General features: G+C 44.7%; 1 protein-coding gene across 1 annotated transcript in view; it reads right to left on the reverse strand.

Moving 5' to 3' along the window:
* Positions 1-19447, reverse strand: part of LOC126162938 (serpin B6-like) — a 113171-nt gene that overhangs the window by 66530 nt on the left and 27194 nt on the right. The window contains exon 4 of the mRNA XM_049919767.1: positions 17277-17481. Coding sequence (XP_049775724.1) covers positions 17277-17481 — 205 coding nt within the window. The remainder of the gene's footprint in view (positions 1-17276; positions 17482-19447) is intronic.

Consider the following 19447-nt stretch of genomic DNA (forward strand, 5'->3'; position numbering starts at 1 on the left):
ACCATGTGTATACCCAACTCACTATTTAAACTAATGAAACACCTTTCCTCAACATCATCATCAATACCATTACCATCATTATCAACTTTATCATCAACATCATTATCATTATACATATTCAGGTCATACACATTCAAATTATCCCCCAAAATATTATTTCCCCTTTCTAAAGTTACCAGATGCCTTTCACCAATATTTTCATTCTCACAGCATGCATTCTCTCTTTCATTCACACACATCTCTAAACTACTGCAAATTACATCATCTGACAAAGTGTTGTTCTTTTCTGCCCAAGTGTAAAACTCTGTTAAATTAAATGAATCACAATTACCTTTATCTACTGTATGTTCTTGTGTAGTGAAAATTTTATCTTTATCAATATCATCATTATTTTCCTCTTGAAATTTCTTCAATAAGTAACAACTAATGACCTCATGTGATAGCTTAGGTTTGGAACTGTCATGTTTGGGTTTATGATTATCACATCCATTGGTCCTTTCATCATGCTCACCTTCTGCCTCAACCTTGTGGACCTTCAAGGGGGTTTTTTATTTCCTGAATTATAATCGGTTCCTGTTTGAACTGCTGATTGTGGTTCTGCCAATGTCTCTGATCAACATTTCTGTTCCTATTCCTATGCCAAACATTACCTGGTTGTTGACAGTTTCTATTGTACTGATCTCTATCAAAATTTCTGTGATTTTAATCCCTAAAGTGTTCCCTGTTTAGTTGATTATTTCTGCGAAATTGTTGTTCTTGTTTTGGATGAAAATTATGGTCCTTCTTTTGAAAATTGTTTTATCCCCCTGAATTTTGACTGACACCATGATAATTGTTTTGTTTACTTTTTTGATAGTTATCATTTCCCCAATTTTGACCACTACCTTTCCGACTAAACCCACTGTGTGTTCTTGTTGTTACCCTATCCAACTTTTCAATATAATTGAGAAACTGCTCAACATTACTATCAGGACAATGAACTAAACTCAACTGCATTGCTGATGGCAATCTCCTCTTTAAGGTATCAATTTTGATCAAGTCATCCAAAGGTTTTGTTAAATGAATAAGTTTTTGAAGTTCACCTTTGCAAAATTGTTTCATGCTCCCATCTGATTCTCTATAGTTTCTCCCATTCAAAAATTCACTTTTGATTCTAGTTTGTTTAAGATCATCACAAAAATTTTCCAGAAATTTTGATTCAAATTCTGAAAAGGTCATCCCCACAGTTACAATCTGGTTTGCCCAAGTCAAAGCTTGCCCTTCCAAGAATTTTTTCTCAAATTTAATTTTCATATCATCTGGAGAGTGAGGTAAAAAACAATCCTTACAATACTGTATAAAATCAACAGGATGTAAGGGTCCATCTACCGAAAAGTGCTTCACTGGAATATTAGATACAAGATTGCATATGTTGACATTGTGATTTTTGCTTTGAAATTCAATGTCAAAACTTTCAATTTTTTCGCCAAGTTCTTTGACAGATTTTTTGTTCCTAAATCATTGCATTCTACTTTTTTTTCTAGAGTAACCAAACGATTGTCAGTTTTTTGTTCTACATTTTTTACTAAAACTTTTGTGTTCTCATCCAAATTTTTAATTTCACCTTTTATCTCATTAAAATCGATTACATTTCTTTCCCTATCTGCCAGTAACTCATTTTTACAGTATTAATTTCATCGCTGAATTTAGCATCAATTTCATTTACTTTTGCTTCCACAGATTCAATTTTTTCCTCAACACTGCCAACTTCGTTCGAAAGATCACCCACTTGGGTATTAACTGCTTGGACTTGCAACAAAATGTTATCAATTTTTTCATCCCAGTAAGTCTTATTGTCATCAACTTATTGTTTAATTTCTTTCGTGAGAATTACAAGAAAACATTTTAAATCAAATTGACCGGTTCTTTCTGTATCATTTGGCCTGTCCTGATTTTCAAAGTCTATTAAATTACTGCTTTCTACTTTAGCCACAATACTCTCGAAAATCTCATAAGTCATTGTGGAAAAAGAAAAAAAAATTATACAGAACAATACAAAACAAGATAAAAATATTGTTTTAACCAAATACGAGTGTTTCGTGACTTATCTGGAACACTCTTCGACTGTTGCAAATCCACGTTTTCCATCCATGTGATTGCTGACCAAAATTCTTGAAATTACTTCTTCTGTCGAAAATTATATTTTTTGACAAAACATTTCTTCTCCAAAACTTTTACTTCCCGATGAACACCAATACTGTAACACACATTCTGAAAATCTGGTATGAACACACAAAAATTTTCTTCTTCGTAGCACTGTTGAAGATCACGTGATCACAACATCCCGGCTACAGTCCCCAGTTGAAATATGGTATCCCGGCTGAGCCCCCAGTTGAAATATGCTCACTATTTTTTATTTACTTAAATTTGGCATATTTCGTGACAGTACCTTTTCCGTGAAATGTTTACAAGATGATATTTGTCTTGGCTTCTACATCTACATCTACATCTACATCCATACTCCGCAAGCTACCTGACAGTGTGTGGCGGAGGGTACCTTGAGTACCTCTATCGGTTATCCCTCCTATTCCAGTCTCGTATTGTTCTTGGAAAGAAGGATTGTCGGTATGCCTCTGTGTGGGCTCTAATCTCTCTGATTTTATCCTCATGGTCGCTTCGCGAGATATACGTAGGAGGGAGCAATATACTGCTTGACTCTTCGGTGAAGGTATGTTCTCGAAACTTTGACAAAAGCCCGTACCTAGCTACTGAGCGTCTCTCCTGCAGTCTTCCACTGGAGTTTATCTATCATCTCCGTAACGCTTTCGCGATTACTAAATGATCCTGTAACGAAGCGCGCTGCTCTCCGTTGGATCTTCTCTATCTCTTCTATCAACCCTATCTGGTACGGATCCCACACTGCTGAGCAGTATTCAAGCAGTGGGCGAACTAGCGTACTGTAGCCTACTTCCTTTGTTTTCGGATTGCATTTCCTTAGGAGTCTTCCAATGAATCTCAGTCTGGCATCTGCTTTACCGACGATCAACATTATACACTCCTGGAAATGGAAAAAAGAACACATTGACACTGGTGTGTCAGACCCACCATACTTGCTCCGGACACTGCGAGAGGGCTGTACAAGCAATGATCACACGCGCGGCACAGCGGACACACCAGGAACCGCGGTGTTGGCCGTCGAATGGCGCTAGCTGCGCAGCATTTGTGCACCGCCGCCGTCAGTGTCAGCCAGTCTGCCGTGGCATACGGAGCTCCATCGCAGTCTTTAACACTGGTAGCATGCCGCGACAGCGTGGACGTGAACCGTATGTGCAGTTGACGGACTTTGAGCGAGGGCGTATAGTGGGCATGCGGGAGGCCGGGTGGACGTACCGCCGAATTGCTCAACACGTGGGGCATGAGGTCTCCACAGTACATCGATGTTGTCGCCAGTGGTCGGCGGAAGGTGCACGTGCCCGTCGACCTGGGACCGGACCGCAGCGACGCACAGATGCACGCCAAGACCGTAGGATCCTACGCAGTGCCGTAGGGGACCGCATCGCCACTTCCCAGCAAATTAGGGACACTGTTGCTCCTGGGGTATCGGCGAGGACCATTCGCAACCGTCTCCATGAAGCTGGGCTACGGTCCCGCACACCGTTAGGCCGTCTTCCGCTCACGCCCCAACATCGTGCAGCCCGCCTCCAGTGGTGTCGCGACAGGCGTGAATGGAGGGACGAATGGAGGCGTGTCGTCTTCAGCGATGAGAGTCGCTTCTGCCTTGGTGCCAATGATGGTCGTATGCGTGTTTGGCGCCGTGCAGGTGAGCGCAACAATCAGGACTGCATACGACCGAGGCACACAGGGCCAACACCCGGCATCATGGTGTGGGGAGCGATCTCCTACACTGGCCGTACACCACTGGTGATCGTCGAGGGGACACTGAATAGTGCACGGTACATCCAAACCGTCATCGAAACCATCGTTCTACCATTCCTAGACCGGCAAGGGAACTTGCTGTTCCAACAGGACAATGCACGTCCGCATGTATCCCGTGCCACCCAACGTGCTCTAGAAGGTGTAAGTCAACTACCCTGGCCAGCAAGATCTCCGGATCTGTCCCCCATTGAGCATGTTTGGGACTGGATGAAGCATCGTCTCACGCGGTCTGCACGTCCAGCACGAACGCTGGTCCAACTGAGGCGCCAGGTGGAAATGGCATGGCAAGCCGTTCCACAGGACTACATCCAGCATCTCTACGATCGTCTCCATGGGAGAATAGCAGCCTGCATTGCTGCGAAAGGTGGATATACACTGTACTAGTGCCGACATTGTGCATGCTCTGTTGCCTGTGTCTATGTGCCTGTGGTTCTGTCAGTGTGATCATGTGATGTATCTGACCCCAGGAATGTGTCAATAAAGTTTCCCCTTCCTGGGACAATGAATTCACGGTGTTCTTATTTCAATTTCCAGGAGTGTATGATCATTCCATTTTAAATCACTCCTCATGCGTACTCCCAGATAATTTATGGTATTAACTGCTTCCAGTTGCTGACCTGCTATTTTGTAGCTAAATGATAAAGGATCTATCATTCTGTGTATTCGCAGCACATTACACTTGTCTACATTGAGATTCAATTGCCATTCCCTGCACCATGCGTCAATTCGCTGCAGATCCTCCTGCATTTCAGTACAATTTTCCATTGTTACAACCTCTCGATACACCACAGCATCATCTGCAAAAAGCCTCAGTGAACTTCCCATGTCATCCACCAGGTCATTTATATATATTGTGAATAGCAACGGTCCTATGCCACTCCCCTGCGGCACACCTGAAATCACTCTTACTTCGGAAGACTTCTCTCCATTGAGAATGACATGCTGCGTCCTGTTATCTAGGAACTCCTCAATCCAATCACACAATTGGTCTGATAGTCCATATGCTCTTACTTTGTTCATTAAACGACTGTGGGTAACTGTATCGAACACCTTGCGGAAGTCAAGAAACACGCCATCTACCTGTGAACCCGTGTCTATGGCCCTCTGAGTCTCGTGGACGAATAGCGCGAGCTGGGTTTCACATGACCGTCTTTTTCGAAACCCATGCTGATTCCCACAGAGTAGATTTCTAGTCTCCAGAAAAGTCATTATACTCGAACACAATACGTGTTCCAAAATTCTACAACTGATCGACGTTAGAGATATAGGTCTGTAGTTCTGCACATCTGTTCGACGTCCCTTCTTGAAAAAGGGGATGACCTGTACCCTTTTCCAATCCTTTGGAACGCTACGCTCTTCTAGAGACCTACGGTACACCGCTGCAAGAAGGGAGGCAAGTTCCTTCGCGTACTCTGTGTAAAATTGAACTGGTATCCCATAAGGTCCAGAGGCCTTTCCTCTTTTGAGCGATTTTAATTGTTTCTCTATCCCTCTGTCGTCTATTTCGATATCTACTATTTTGTCATCTGTGCGACAATCTAGAGAAGGAACTACAGTGCAATCTTCCTCTGTGAAACAACTTTGGAGAAAGACATTTAGTATTTCGGCCTTTAGTCTGTCATCCTCTGTTTCAGTACCATTTTGGTCACAGAGTGTCTGGACATTTTGTTTTGATCCACCTACCGCTTTAACATAAGACCAAACTTTCTTAGGATTTTCTGCCAAGTCAGTACATAGAACTTCACTTTCGAATTCATTGAACGCCTCTCGCATAGCCCTCCTCACACTACATTTCGCTTCGCGTAATTTTTGTTTGTCTGCAAGGCTTTGGCTATGTTTATGTTTGCTGTGAAGTTCCCTTTGCTTCCGCAGCAGTTTTCTAACTCGGTTGTTGTACCACGGTGGCTCTTTTCCATCTCTTACGATCTTGCTTGGCGCATACTCTTCTAACGCATTATGTACGACGGTTTTGAACTTTGTCCACTGATCCTCAACACTATCTGTACTTGAGACAAAACTTTTGTGTTGAGCCAACAGGTACTCTGAAATCTGCTTTTTGTCACTTTTTCTAAACAAAAAAATCTTCCTACCCTTTTTAATATTCCTATTTACGGCTGAAATCATCGATGCCGTAACCGCTTTATGATCGCTGATTCCCTGTTCTGCGTTAACTTTTTCAAATAGTTCGGGTCTGTTTGTCACCACAAGGTCTAATATGTTATCGCCACGAGTCGGTTCTCTGTTTAACTGCTCAAGGTAGTTTTCAGATAAAGCACCTAAAAAAATTTCACTGGATTCTTTGTCCCTGCCACCCGTTATGAACGTTTGAGTCACCCAGTCTATATCCGGCAAATTAAAATCTCCACCCAGAACTATAACATGGTGGGGAAATCTACTCGAAATATTTTCCAAATTATCCTTCAGGTGCTCAGCTACAACAGCCTATAGAGACATCCAATTACCATGTCTGAGCCTGCTTTAACCGTGACCTTCACCCAAATCATTTCACATTTCGGATCTCCGTCAATTTCCTTCGATACTATTGCACTTCTTATCGCTATAAACACGCCTCCCCCTTCACTGTCCAGCCTGTCTCTGCGGTATACATTCCAATCTGAGTTTAGGATTTCATTACTGTTTACGTCTGGTTTCAGCCAACTTTCTGTCCCTAGTACTATATGGGCGTTGTGACCGTTTATTAATGAGAGCAGTTCTGGGACCTTTCTATAGACGCTCCTGCAGTTTACTATTAGCACATTAATATTGTTATTCCCTGTTGCATTTTGCCTACTCCTACCTTGCCGCGTCTCAGGAGGCGTCTTGTCGGGCCTAGGGAGGGGATTCTCTAACGTAAAAAAAAACCATGTGCACTCCACACGTACTCCGCTACCCTTGTAGCCGCTTACGGCGTGTAGTGCACGCCTGACCTATTCAGGGGGACCCTACATTTCTCCACCCGATAGCGGAGGTCGAGAAATTTGCACCCCAGATCTCCGCAGAATCGTCTGAGCCTCTGGTTTAAGCCTTCCACTCGGCTCCAAACCAGAGGACCGCGATCGGTTCTGGGAACGATACTACAAATAGTTAGCTCTGATTCCACCCCGCGAGCGAGGCTTTCCGCCTTCACCAATTCCGCCAACCGCCTGTACCAACTGAGGATGACCTCTGAACCCAGACGGCAGGAGTCATTGGTGCCGACATGAGCAACAATTTACAGTCGGGTACACCCAGTGCTCTCTATAGCCGCCGGTAGGGCCTCCTCCACATCTCGGATGAGACCCCCCGGCAAGCAGACAGAGTGAACACTGGCCTTCTTCCCCGACCTTCCCGCTATTTCCCTAAGGGGCTCCATCACCCGCCTAACGTTGGAGCTCCCAATAACTAATAAACCCCTCCCCCCGTGTGCCTGCTCGGACCTAGCTGAAGGAGCAGCCACATGTCCACTCACAGGCAGAGCGGGCGATGCCACACGGCCAGCCTCCACATTGACCCTCCGCCTCGTGCGCCGCGAACGCCGCTGAACCCGCCACTCCCCTTGTGGAGAGGGTGGCCCAACCGCGCCCGGTACCCGCGAAGATGTCTCGACAGCAGGGACAGTGGGTGAAGCATGTAACACCTGGAGTGTACCTTGCGACGCACCAGACTCCCCACTGCCGCTGCACTCCGAGGCAGCAGCCTGAAGACGGCTGACCGCGGCCATCAACACGCTCAGCTGTTCGCGAACAGTGGCCAGCTCCTCCTGCGTCCGTACACAGCAGTCACACATCCTATCCATCCTAAGGAATCAATTTACTGAAGAGAGTTAATCAACCTTTAACTAGACTGCTAATTCACTAAAGGCGGCTGTTTATTCACTAAACTGTGGTTGCTAGCCACTTCTTGTAGAAAACAATGAAAATAGCACTTACCGGACTGGATTGAAAACAAACACTAGCACTACTGGCACTATGGTTGACTAAAGGGACTCTCTCTGACTGTATTCAAAACAAACACGAAATCTATGGAACACTATTAATAACACCCGACAATTAAAGCTTCCTAAAAGCAAATACACACGGAAGAAGAAGTGACAAGTAAGAAAAATACAGTTAATACTTAAATTAAGGTAGCTCGCTGCACAGCAGACGTGAAGCAGACGGCAGTTACGACTACAGTCGTCTAGTGGAAGTATGATTCCACAATGCAGTTTCGTCGGCTGCAGAAATGACCTGGTTCAATGCGTTTGCCTCATTTTTGGTGCTTCAAATACCATTTCTTCGAATGTGGTTTCTTCTTAAAGTTTATATAAAAAAGTAGTAACATAATTCATTTTTTCCTGTTCACTAGCAAATTATTTATGACGGCGACCTGCACATTGTTCTACTGTCAACGCACACCAAGAGTTCACTGCCGACTGACTACAGTCAAAGACGACTCCAGCATCAAAGACATTTTACACAGCACACAAGCTTCCACTTGTAATCAGTCTCTTTGATATTCTTCGTCACATCTACTAATAGTAATCAATATGCTGTCACTCTCAAAAATTTAAGTACTTTAGTATAAAATAAGGCAAATTACACTTTAAAAAAATTCTGACAAAAATATAAGAAAACATTACTAACTTCCCACATTAAATTTGGTATCGACAAATCCAGTAGAAAATAACACATCTCCCAGATCCATTACAGTACGCTTGTGCAGTGACGCTCGACTAGAAGGTAAGGCTGTTCGAATCCCTGTGGTGGAAAATTTTCACTGCCTTGATTTGGCCGCCAAGCGAAGGAGCTCTTAGCGCCGATGTCCTAGATGAAATTCCAAAGCTCTCTGCGGTGTCTTATGAGATGAGGGAATGTGACACTCTTGATGGTGATCCGTACGTCGCATGTGGACTTTAAGGACGGTAGACGCCTTGGCGCTATTCGAGAGAAGTATGTTACACGCCGGCATCGAATTTCACGCTGTCTCTTCTAGTCACCCATACCACCACAGAATCGACCGTACAACCATTCATCACAGTGATCCACATGGCACATACACACACACACACACACACACACACACACACACACACACACACACACAAACACACACACTTGACACTTCATAGCAGGTCGGGGGAAGGCAACGGCGAACCACCTCCACTGGGACCTTGCCTTGGGCGGCGATCCCAGATTCCCGCATCTGCTCGCCCTACACTTATTCTCTGAGTGGGTTATACTCAGGCATTTGCCTATTATTTATATACGAAAAAGCACATTAGAAGGTAAAAACCTTATTTAAAGAAAATTCACTGTTCATTCTCTTCTACTCAGCAACTGTTTCTCTCTAATGTATCAAACAGAGCGTCTATGCATGATTACATAGGTCACTATGAGCTATCTACATAACGGCAAAGTCAAGATCTCTTTAATATTAACATTAGAGATATGTGGAATTTACATTACCGAGTCCTAATACTCTGAAAAATTGTAGAAGTGGCTAGTTCACTACTTTACTTTGTTTCAAATGTCTTACATCCATCGATAACCTGTTATAGATATTAACACACAGATATTATACACCAATCTGAAACCTAAATAAGATACATAGTCTATGCAGACTTTGCTTTCATTTCTAGTATTGTGGCTGTGAAATACACTCCTGGAAATTGAAATAAGAACACCGTGAATTCATTGTCCCAGGAAGGGGAAACTTTATTGACACATTCCTGGGGTCAGATACATCACATGATCACACTGACAGAATCACAGGCACATAGACACAGGCAACAGAGCATGCACAATGTCGGCACTAGTACAGTGTATATCCACCTTTCGCAGCAATGCAGGCTGCTATTCTCCCATGGAGACGATCGTATAGATGCTGGATGTAGTCCTGTGGAACGGCTTGCCATGCCATTTCCACCTGGCGCCTCAGTTGGACCAGCGTTCGTGCTGGACGTGCAGACCGCGTGAGACGACGCTTCATCCAGTCCCAAACATGCTCAATGGGGGACAGATCCGGAGATCTTGCTGGCCAGGGTAGTTGACTTACACCTTCTAGAGCACGTTGGGTGGCACGGGATACATGCGGACGTGCATTGTCCTGTTGGAACAGCAAGTTCCCTTGCCGGTCTAGGAATGGTAGAACGATGGGTTCGATGACGGTTTGGATGTACCGTGCACTATTCAGTGTCCCCTCGACGATCACCAGTGGTGTACGGCCAGTGTAGGAGATCGCTCCCCACACCATGATGCCGGGTGTTGGCTCTGTGTACCTCGGTCGTATGCAGTCCTGATTGTGGCGCTCACCTGCACGGCGCCAAACACGCATACGACCATCATTGGCACCAAGGCAGAAGCGACTCTCATCGCTGAAGACGACACGTCTCCATTCGTCCCTCCATTCACGCCTGTCGCGACACCACTGGAGGCGGGCTGCACGATGTTGGGGCGTGAGCGGAAGACGGCCTAACGGTGTGCGGGACCGTAGCCCAGCTTCATGGAGACGGTTGCGAATGGTCCTCGCCGATACCCCAGGAGCAACAGTGTCCCTAATTTGCTGGGAAGTGGCGGTGCGGTCCCCTACGGCACTGCGTAGGATCCTACGGTCTTGGCGTGCATCCGTGCGTCGCTGCGGTCCGGTCCCAGGTCGACGGGCACGTGCACCTTCTGCCGACCACTGGCGACAACATCGATGTACTGTGGAGACCTCATGCCCCACGTGTTGAGCAATTCGGCGGTACGTCCACCCGGCCTCCCGCATGCCCACTATACGCCCTCGCTCAAAGTCCGTCAACTGCACATACGGTTCACGTCCACGCTGTCGCGGCATGCTACCAGTGTTAAAGACTGCGATGGAGCTCCGTATGCCACGGCAAACTGGCTGACACTGACGGCGGCGGTGCACAAATGCTGCGCAGCTAGCGCCATTCGACGGCCAACACCGCGGTTCCTGGTGTGTCCGCTGTGCCGTGCGTGTGATCATTGCTTGTACAGCCCTCTCGCAGTGTCCGGAGCAAGTATGGTGGGTCTGACACACCGGTGTCAATGTGTTCTTTTTTCCATTTCCAGGAGTGTAGAATACATGTTTCATCCTAAATTTAGCTTTGTTGTTAACCGAAAACGAAGTTAGAGAGAATTTTTATAGGCAACTAAGTATAATAACCCCTAGGTATCTCAAGAGCATTCTAAAATATGACCGCTTATCAGATTTAAGGAGGGTAATACGGAACGCCGTGCTGGATCCCAACGGCCTCGTATCACTAGCAGTCGAGATGACAGGCATCTTATCCGCATGGCTGTAACGGATCGTGCAGCCACGTCTCGATCCCTGAGTCAACAGATGGGGACGTTTGCAAAACAACAACTATCTGCACCAACAGTTCGACAATGTTTGCAGCAACATGGACTATCTGCTCGGAGACCATGGCTGCGGTTACCCTTGACACTGTATCACAGACAGGAGCGCCTGCGATGGTGTACTCAACGACGAACCTGGGTGCACGAATGGTAAAACGTCATTTTTTCGGATGAATCCAGGTTCTGTTTACAGCATCATGATGGTCGCATCCCTGTTTGGCGACATCGCGGTGAACGCACACTGGAAGCGTGTATTCGTCATCGCCATACTGGCGTATCACCCGGCGTGATGGTATGGGGTGCCATTGGTTAGACGTCTCGGTCACCTCTTGTTCGCATTGACGGCACTTTGAACAGTGGACGTTACATTTCAGATGTATTACGACCCATGGCTCTAAGCTTCATTCGATCCCTGCGAAACCCTACATTTCAGTAGGATAATGCACGACCGCATGTTGCAGGTCCTGTACGGGCCTTTCTAGATACAGAAAATGTTCTACTGCTGCCGTGGCCAGTACATTCTCCAGATCTCTCACCAATTGAAAATGTCTGGTCAATGGTGTCCGAGCAACTGGTTCGTCACAATACACCAGTCACTACTCTTGATGAACTGTGGTATTGTGTTGAAGCTGCGTGGGCAGCTATACCTGTACACGCCATCCAAGCTCCGTTTGACTCAATGCCCAGGCGTATCAAGGCCGTTATTACGGCCAAAGGTGGTTGTTCTGGGTACTGATTTCTCAGGATCTATGCACCCAAACTGCGTGAAAATGTAATCACATGTCAGTTCTAGTATAATATAATTGTACAATGAATACCCGTTTATCATCTGCATTTGTTCTTGGTGCAGCAATTTTAATGGTCAGTAGTGTAATATCTTCACTGCGTGCTTCTGTACAATAAACACTTTCCAGAACTAGAGGACAGTCAATGGATAATAAAGTACGTAACGGGAGATGAAAATTTGATAATGATGGAACGATATACTATGGGGAGGAAATGGGAGAGGGACGTGGGATTTACGAAAGAATATGGGCTCGGTAGTAGTAATGATAGAGGAGAAAGTGTAATGCAGATCTGTAGTAATTTTCAGCTAGTAGTGATGAATACTCTGTTCAAACATGATAAGAATAGGCTGCATACTTCGAAACGCCCTGCAGAAACTGAAGAATTCCTTGTATCAAGAAAAGACAGAGATTCCGAGGTCAGATACTGGATTTCAAGACCTACGCACCCATGTGCACACAACGAGATCTGTTCAAAAAATTCCGGAGCTTTGACCACAAAACCTTTTGCACTTAATTTGCGTGGTCTCCTCCACAATTGATACACCACTCCCAAAACAGTCTCCACTTCCGGAAGCAGTCTTGGTACTCCTCTTGCCGGATCGCGCGAAGAGCCGTCTGCCATTTTTCTTTTATTTCGTCTGTCGTTGCAAATCTTCATCCTTTCAAAGGGGTTTTCAGCTTTGAAAATAAAAAAGTCTGTAGGGTCCAGGTCTGGAGAGAACGGATTTTGAGGCAGCACAGTAATTTCGTTTCGTGTGCAATAGTCACGCCCCAACAAGGATGAATGTGTGGGTGCGATATCGTGATGAAAGAACCATGAATTGTCTCGCCACATTTCAGGCCGTTTCCTTCTCACATTTTCTCACAGGCGTCGCAACACGTCCCGGTAGTACCATCGATTAACAGTTTATCCCTGTGGCACGAATTCATGATGAAGTAAACCTTCAGTGTCAAAGAAAGCATAGCTTTGACATTTCACCTGACCAGACGAGCAGTTTTTAGCCTTGGAGAACCTGACCCGACCCATTGTGAACATTGAACATTGCTCTGAACATCATAACCGGAGGCCCACGTCTCATCACCAGTTATGACTCTCCTGTGAGGAATGTGAGAGGACGTAAGACGGAGTGCAGAGCATTTGTAAACGGGCAGTAAAAAGAGGATTACATGTATGGAGAAAATGTCCATACCAAAACTCGTGGAGCTGCATTACGATCAAGCGAGTGTGAAACTGCACGTTGACGAAGCTGGAGACGCTGTCAACCTCTTCCTACCTGTCGACAGCTACGGTACCTGCTGAAGAACTGCTATCCCTCAGTTAGCGCCCTAGTCAGGTTTGATGAGAACTTTAGCTTCGTTTTTTGCCTGTGTGAACAGTTTTATCCCGAACTAAAATCTCTTCATCTGTTCAGATTTAAAATCATGATAATCAGCCACTTTTATTTCAGTATATGATCACAGGAAAGATTAGTTAAAACTCATTTGCATCCAGCTCGGAATTATATACGTTGCATTATTGCACCTGGCTGCTTTCACAGTGAGGTCACAATATTTCTTCTGCGAATACGTTGCACTTACACAGATGGTATACTTTCGAATGATCAGCGTGGTAAATTTCCGAGCATATGAATGGAGAGTGGCCACGCTGACAAAAATTAAAAAATGGATGTGTTTCTGTTCTTTTTTGTCTTAGTACTACACTACTGGCCATTATAATTGATATACCACGAAGATGACGTGCTACAGACGCGAAATTTAAACGACAGGAAGAAGATGATGTGATACGCAAATGATTAGTTTTTCAGAGCATTCACACAAGGTTGGCGACGGTGGCGACACCTACAACGTGCTGACATGAGGAAAGTTTCCAACCGATTTCTCATTCACAAACAGCAGTTGACCGGCGTTGCCTGGTGAAACGTTGGTGCGATGCCTCGTGTAATGAGGAGAAATGCGTACCACCACGTTTCCGACTTTGATAAAGGTCGGATTGTAGTGTATCGCGATTGCGGTTTATCGTATCGCGACATTGTTGCTCGCGTTGGTCGAGATCCAATGACTGTTAGCAGAATATGGAATCGGTGGGATCAGGAGGGTAATATGGAACGCCATGCTGGATCCCAACGGCCTCGTATCACTAGCAGTCGAGATGACAGGCATCTTATCCGCATGGCTGTAACGGATCGTGCAGCCACGTCTCGATCCCTGAGTCAACAGATAGGGACGTTTGCAAGACAACAACCATCTGCACGAACAGTTCGACGACATTTGCAGCAGCATGGACTATCTGCTCGGCGACCATAGCTGCGGTTACCCTTGACGCTGCATCAGAGACAGGAGCGCCTGCGATGGTGTACTCAACGACGAACCTGGGCGCACGAATGGCAAAACGTCATTTTTTCGGATGAATCCAGGTTCTGTTTACAGCATCATGATGGTCGCATCCCTGTTTGGCGACATCGCGGTGAACGCACATTGGAAGCGTGTATTCGTCATCGCCATATTGGCGTAACACCCGGCGTGTTGGTATGGGGTGCCATTGGTTACACGTCTCGGTCACCTCTTGTTCGCATTGACGGCACTTTGAACAGTGGACGTTACATTTCAGATGTATTACGACCCGTGGCTCTACTCTTCATTCGATCCATGCGAAACCCTACATTTCAGAAGGATAATGCATGACCGCATGTTGCAGGTCCTGTACGGGCCTTTCTGGGTACAGAAAATGTTGGACTGCTGCCCTGTCCAGCACATTCTCCAGATCTCTCACCAATTGAAAACGTCTGGTCAATGGTGGCCGAGCAACTGGCTTGTCACAATATGCCAGTCACTACTCTTGACGAACTGTGGTATCGTGTTGAAGCTGCATGGGCAGCTGTACCTGTACACGCCATCCATGGTCTGTTTGACTCAATGCCCAGGCGTATCAAGGCCGTCTTTACGGCCAGAGGTGGTTGTTCTGGGTACTGATTTCTCAGGACCTATGCACCCAAACTGCGTGAAAATGTAATGGCATGTCAGTTCTACTATAATATATTTGTCCAAATAATACCCGTTTATCATCTGCATTTCTTCTTGGTGTAGCAATTTTAATGGCCAGTAGTATATATTTCATTTGCTGAATTGTGAGCAAACAGAAGTTGTAAAGGCTTGTGCTGATACAAATTACTTTTCTCAAAATTGTTCGAAAATATTTGATTAAAAAAGTATACATTTTAGTCTACAGTTGGAATTTATTTATTTTTTGCCTGCTGGATATCGGATCTGGGACACAGTACCATCCTCAGGGCACCCTCTGGCACGAAATAATTATGCTCTCTTCTCGGGTAGCACTGACATGACGAACGCGTGCCAGGGTGTTTTATAGGATGGTACTGTTTACCAGAACCGGTAGCCAGTTGGCAATATAAATAAATTGCGACTGAACACTAAAACATATACTTTTTCACTACTGTATTGATTGCTGCTCCACCGACAGGATGGAAATATGTAATACTTGTTTGCTTTGTTTTTTCTGTATTTTTATTTACAACATTTTGGAAGAGATAATATTACACAGAATGAAATTCTCAATCTGCAGAGGAGTGTGTGCTGATATGAAACTTCCTGGCCGTCTTGTTGTGTGATTACATTATGTTGAAAGTAGGACCAAAGCCAGAGCTGGTTTAAGACGCAACCGACAGAAGCGGTCGCTTCAGGCGCCACCATGAGAGGGTACCCAAGGCGCCAAGCTTAAATTTTTACACGGGGTTTATCATAATTAGTATCGAAAACTGACACGAACTAAAGTATACGATAACAGGAAAAAAAACTTTTTTCCGTAAACACAGGTCAGCAAACGAGACGTTTGCGAACTTCAGTCGCCACTGACTTCAGTATCAACTATTGTCCTAGTTAGAATAAATATATTTTAAATGTAACCTCTTACGTGAATCCCCATCTAATTGGGCAAAAATTTTCATTAGACCTAACTGCAAAAGAAGTACCATATTGTTCCACGGGTCACCTTGCCATTTGGTGGTAATACTGCAATGATCTGTTTAGTGAGTCAGGTGTTCTTTCTGCAACTACGCATGTATGGCGCATTTTGAAGAATAAGGTACCTAACCTGTAAAACATCTCACCGGTACCCATTGGGACAGCCGAATTTACTTCGTCTTGCACATTGAGGCTTTTCGAGAGTAATTGCTATTATCAAGTGCATTTTCATTTCTTTATGGTGGTGCTAATTGTGTTTACAAAATGCATTTTAACCGTCAGCTGCTTATTTGTGCCATTACTCATCCACCGGTTTCGTTTATTAACCATCATCCAGGATACAAGCACTCGGTCTTCAGGCCACGAGTGGCCTACCGGGACCATCCGACCGCCGTGTCATCCTCAGAGGAGGATGCGGGTAGGAGGGGCGTGGGGTCAGCACACCGCTCTCCAGGTCGTTATGATGGTGTTCTTGACCGAAGCCGCTACTATTCGGTCGAGTAGCTCCTTGATTGGCATCACGAGGCTGAGTGCACCCCGAAAAATGGCAACAGCGCATGGCGGCTGGATCGTCACCCATCCAAGTGCCGGCCACGCCCAACAGCGCTTAACTTCGGTGATCACACGGGAACAGGTGTATCCACTGACTCGAGGCCGTTGCCCATCCAGGATAGAAGGTACAACAAATTAATTACAAGCATCCCATATTCCTTTAGATCTGAACAATATTGAAATTAGCAGGCCGGGTTGGCCGAGCGGTTCTAGGCGCTACAGTCTGGAACCGCGCGACCGCTACGGTCGCAGGTTCGAATCCTGCCTCTGGCATGGATGAGTGTGATGTCCTTAGGTTAGTTAGGTTTAAGTAGTTCTAAGTTCTAGGGGACTGCTGACCTCAGCAGTTAAGTCCCATAGTGCTCAGAGCCATTTGAACCAATATCGAAATTATTCAATGAAATCGTACAAGCGCATGACATAATTCGCCCCGAATACCGACAGTCTTATCTCATGTCAAATAGACAGACATCACAGGAGAAACAAGACGACCAATTACTGCTTATTGTGTGTGGGCTCCCACATCATACTTACAGCAAGCATAAATAATAATTTCCTCCCGAAACGAGTCATGTGCAGTACGAATAAAGTAGAAATTGTACGGGAAGCACAAACCTTTTGGTGTTACAAACAATTTAAAGCCACATAGACTTTTTAAAGCCGCAACAAAAATTTGTAATTGATAAGATAAAATCCGGTGAATTTCAATGAAGTCACTTACCCTGCCCGATTACTAGGTTTATTCTTCCATTTGTTATCTCCGATACCAAAGAATTTATAACACCTGCCGCTCCTGGATCCCGAAAATCCATCTCTTCCACTGCGCCCATGAATTTCTTCGCTGACTGCTTGAACCGCTCTTTAATGGTAAAATTCTGCTTCACAAATATCCTGTTCGCTACTCTAAGGATAACATCGTCGGATTCCTGAAACAAAGTTAATTAGCACTCTCAGCGTATCACATCTCCTTTATTTAACTGCAAACAAGGAAAGAGTGTTTCCTGGACTTTTGGATGATGGGAGGAAAGGAATGGTGATCTACAGGTGGCGGTCCTAGAACACGAAACAAAACCTGCGTTAATGATAGCGAAACCGAACTACTACTGGGAGGGTAAGGCTGTGAAAGATCGTGGTATCGGAAATACCACACGACTTAAAACGATTTATGAAGTATTTTAAAAAATTAAAAAATGGTGCTTGGTAGAAGAAAGGTCTCTCTCGACCTTGTGGGAAGCCCGAACAATTTCTCTATAAATATCAAATTTGTGACACCAGCTTACTCCGTTCCTGATATCCAGAAGGCAGCAGGTAGCGGATCTGAGGTTGTTGTCCTGTTCCTTAACGTGGTAAATCGTTCAATACAGTTCCCGTCGGTACTTTGTAAAAGAAAAGTACTTTCGAAATACTGGACCAGATATGCGACTGCATCTGAGATTTCCTAGTGAACATAACTTGATTCTTTGCATATACATGGAGGCATAGTCAGCACCGAACCTCATGGTAGAGTGTCAGGACTGCTATTTCTCAAAATTATAAAGATCACGTAACAGATAATATTACTAGCTCTCACAGGTTGTTTTTATGCATCGAGTCCAGTACAAAAAGATTACACCATTCGAAAAACATTACGTAATGCAGAGACTTATGGATGAAACGGACAGGCAGCTAATGAGTCTGTTGAACGTCCACGAGACCACAATGTCACTACAGGTGGAACACGTGCTGGTATGAAATAAGGTGGGGAAGAAAATCGGCCGTGTTAGAGCAACCATCCTGGCACTTCTTGTTTCTTTCTATTCCCTTTGCCGTTTCTCTACTGGGTCAGCATTGTTATATATCGGTTTTGGCAGTGTTAGTGGTATTTGGTAGCCGGGTGCACCTTCCTGATAGCACCACTCACCCTCCCCCCGCATCAATTGGAAGGAATCTGTATACACCCATCTCTCTGCTTCTAGTATAGATCTCTTATTCAAGTTTGACAACGCTCTAAAAGTAAAAAAAAAAACGTCGAAAATAGAAATTTTATTGCCCAGATTGCAGTTGACACACGTGCTGGCCTTCCTCAGATCATCGGATACATGAATTACAAAACCGCTATGCATGACTCTGTAATTCATGTATCCGATGACCTGAAGATGTCAATATAACTTTGATGAATATCTAGTAATCAGGATATGTATCATCTTCGATCTGGGCAATAAATGTTCTATTTTCGAAGCTTTCTTAAACTGATATACAGAGCCTTCTGACATTGTCAGGTAAATTCGCTTTAAGAGACAGAACTAAAAGTAATGAAAAAAAAAGTTAGGTATGCCGAAGAAGGAACAAACGGGCTAAAAGCACACTGAAAAAATTTAAAAACACATCAACATTTACTCAGATGTAAAGAAAACGCAGGCTAAAATTCCACAGACATGTTAAAAGACTGGCAATAATCAGATTAACTATACAAGCTGTAAAATTCTATGAACTCGCAGTAACACTAAAACTGAGACAACAGAACGGATTGCAGCAATAAAACAATGAAAGAGGCATGGACAAAAACATACAAAATATAAATAGAAAATTTTGACACACAATATTCACAACTGGACAATTTGCTAGAGAGAAAAAGAGAAGAGCAGAACCATGAAATAATAAAGTATATTACCCAAGTTATACGTGTGATAATTACAGTAGAGTGCTGTGTTGTGGATAATTAAGAGCCGGCCGTGTGGCCGAGCGGTTCTAGGCGCTTCAGTCTGGAACCGCGCGACCGCTACGGTGGCAGGTTCTAATCCTGACTCGGGCATGGACGTGTGTGATGTCCTTAGGTTAGTTAGGTTTAAGTAGTTCTAAGTTCTAGGGGACTGATGACCTCAGCTGTTAAGTCCCATACTGCTCAGAGCCATT

The sequence above is a fragment of the Schistocerca cancellata genome, chromosome 2, assembly GCF_023864275.1.
Source record: "Schistocerca cancellata isolate TAMUIC-IGC-003103 chromosome 2, iqSchCanc2.1, whole genome shotgun sequence".
In the NCBI taxonomy this organism is placed as follows: domain Eukaryota; kingdom Metazoa; phylum Arthropoda; class Insecta; order Orthoptera; family Acrididae; genus Schistocerca; species Schistocerca cancellata.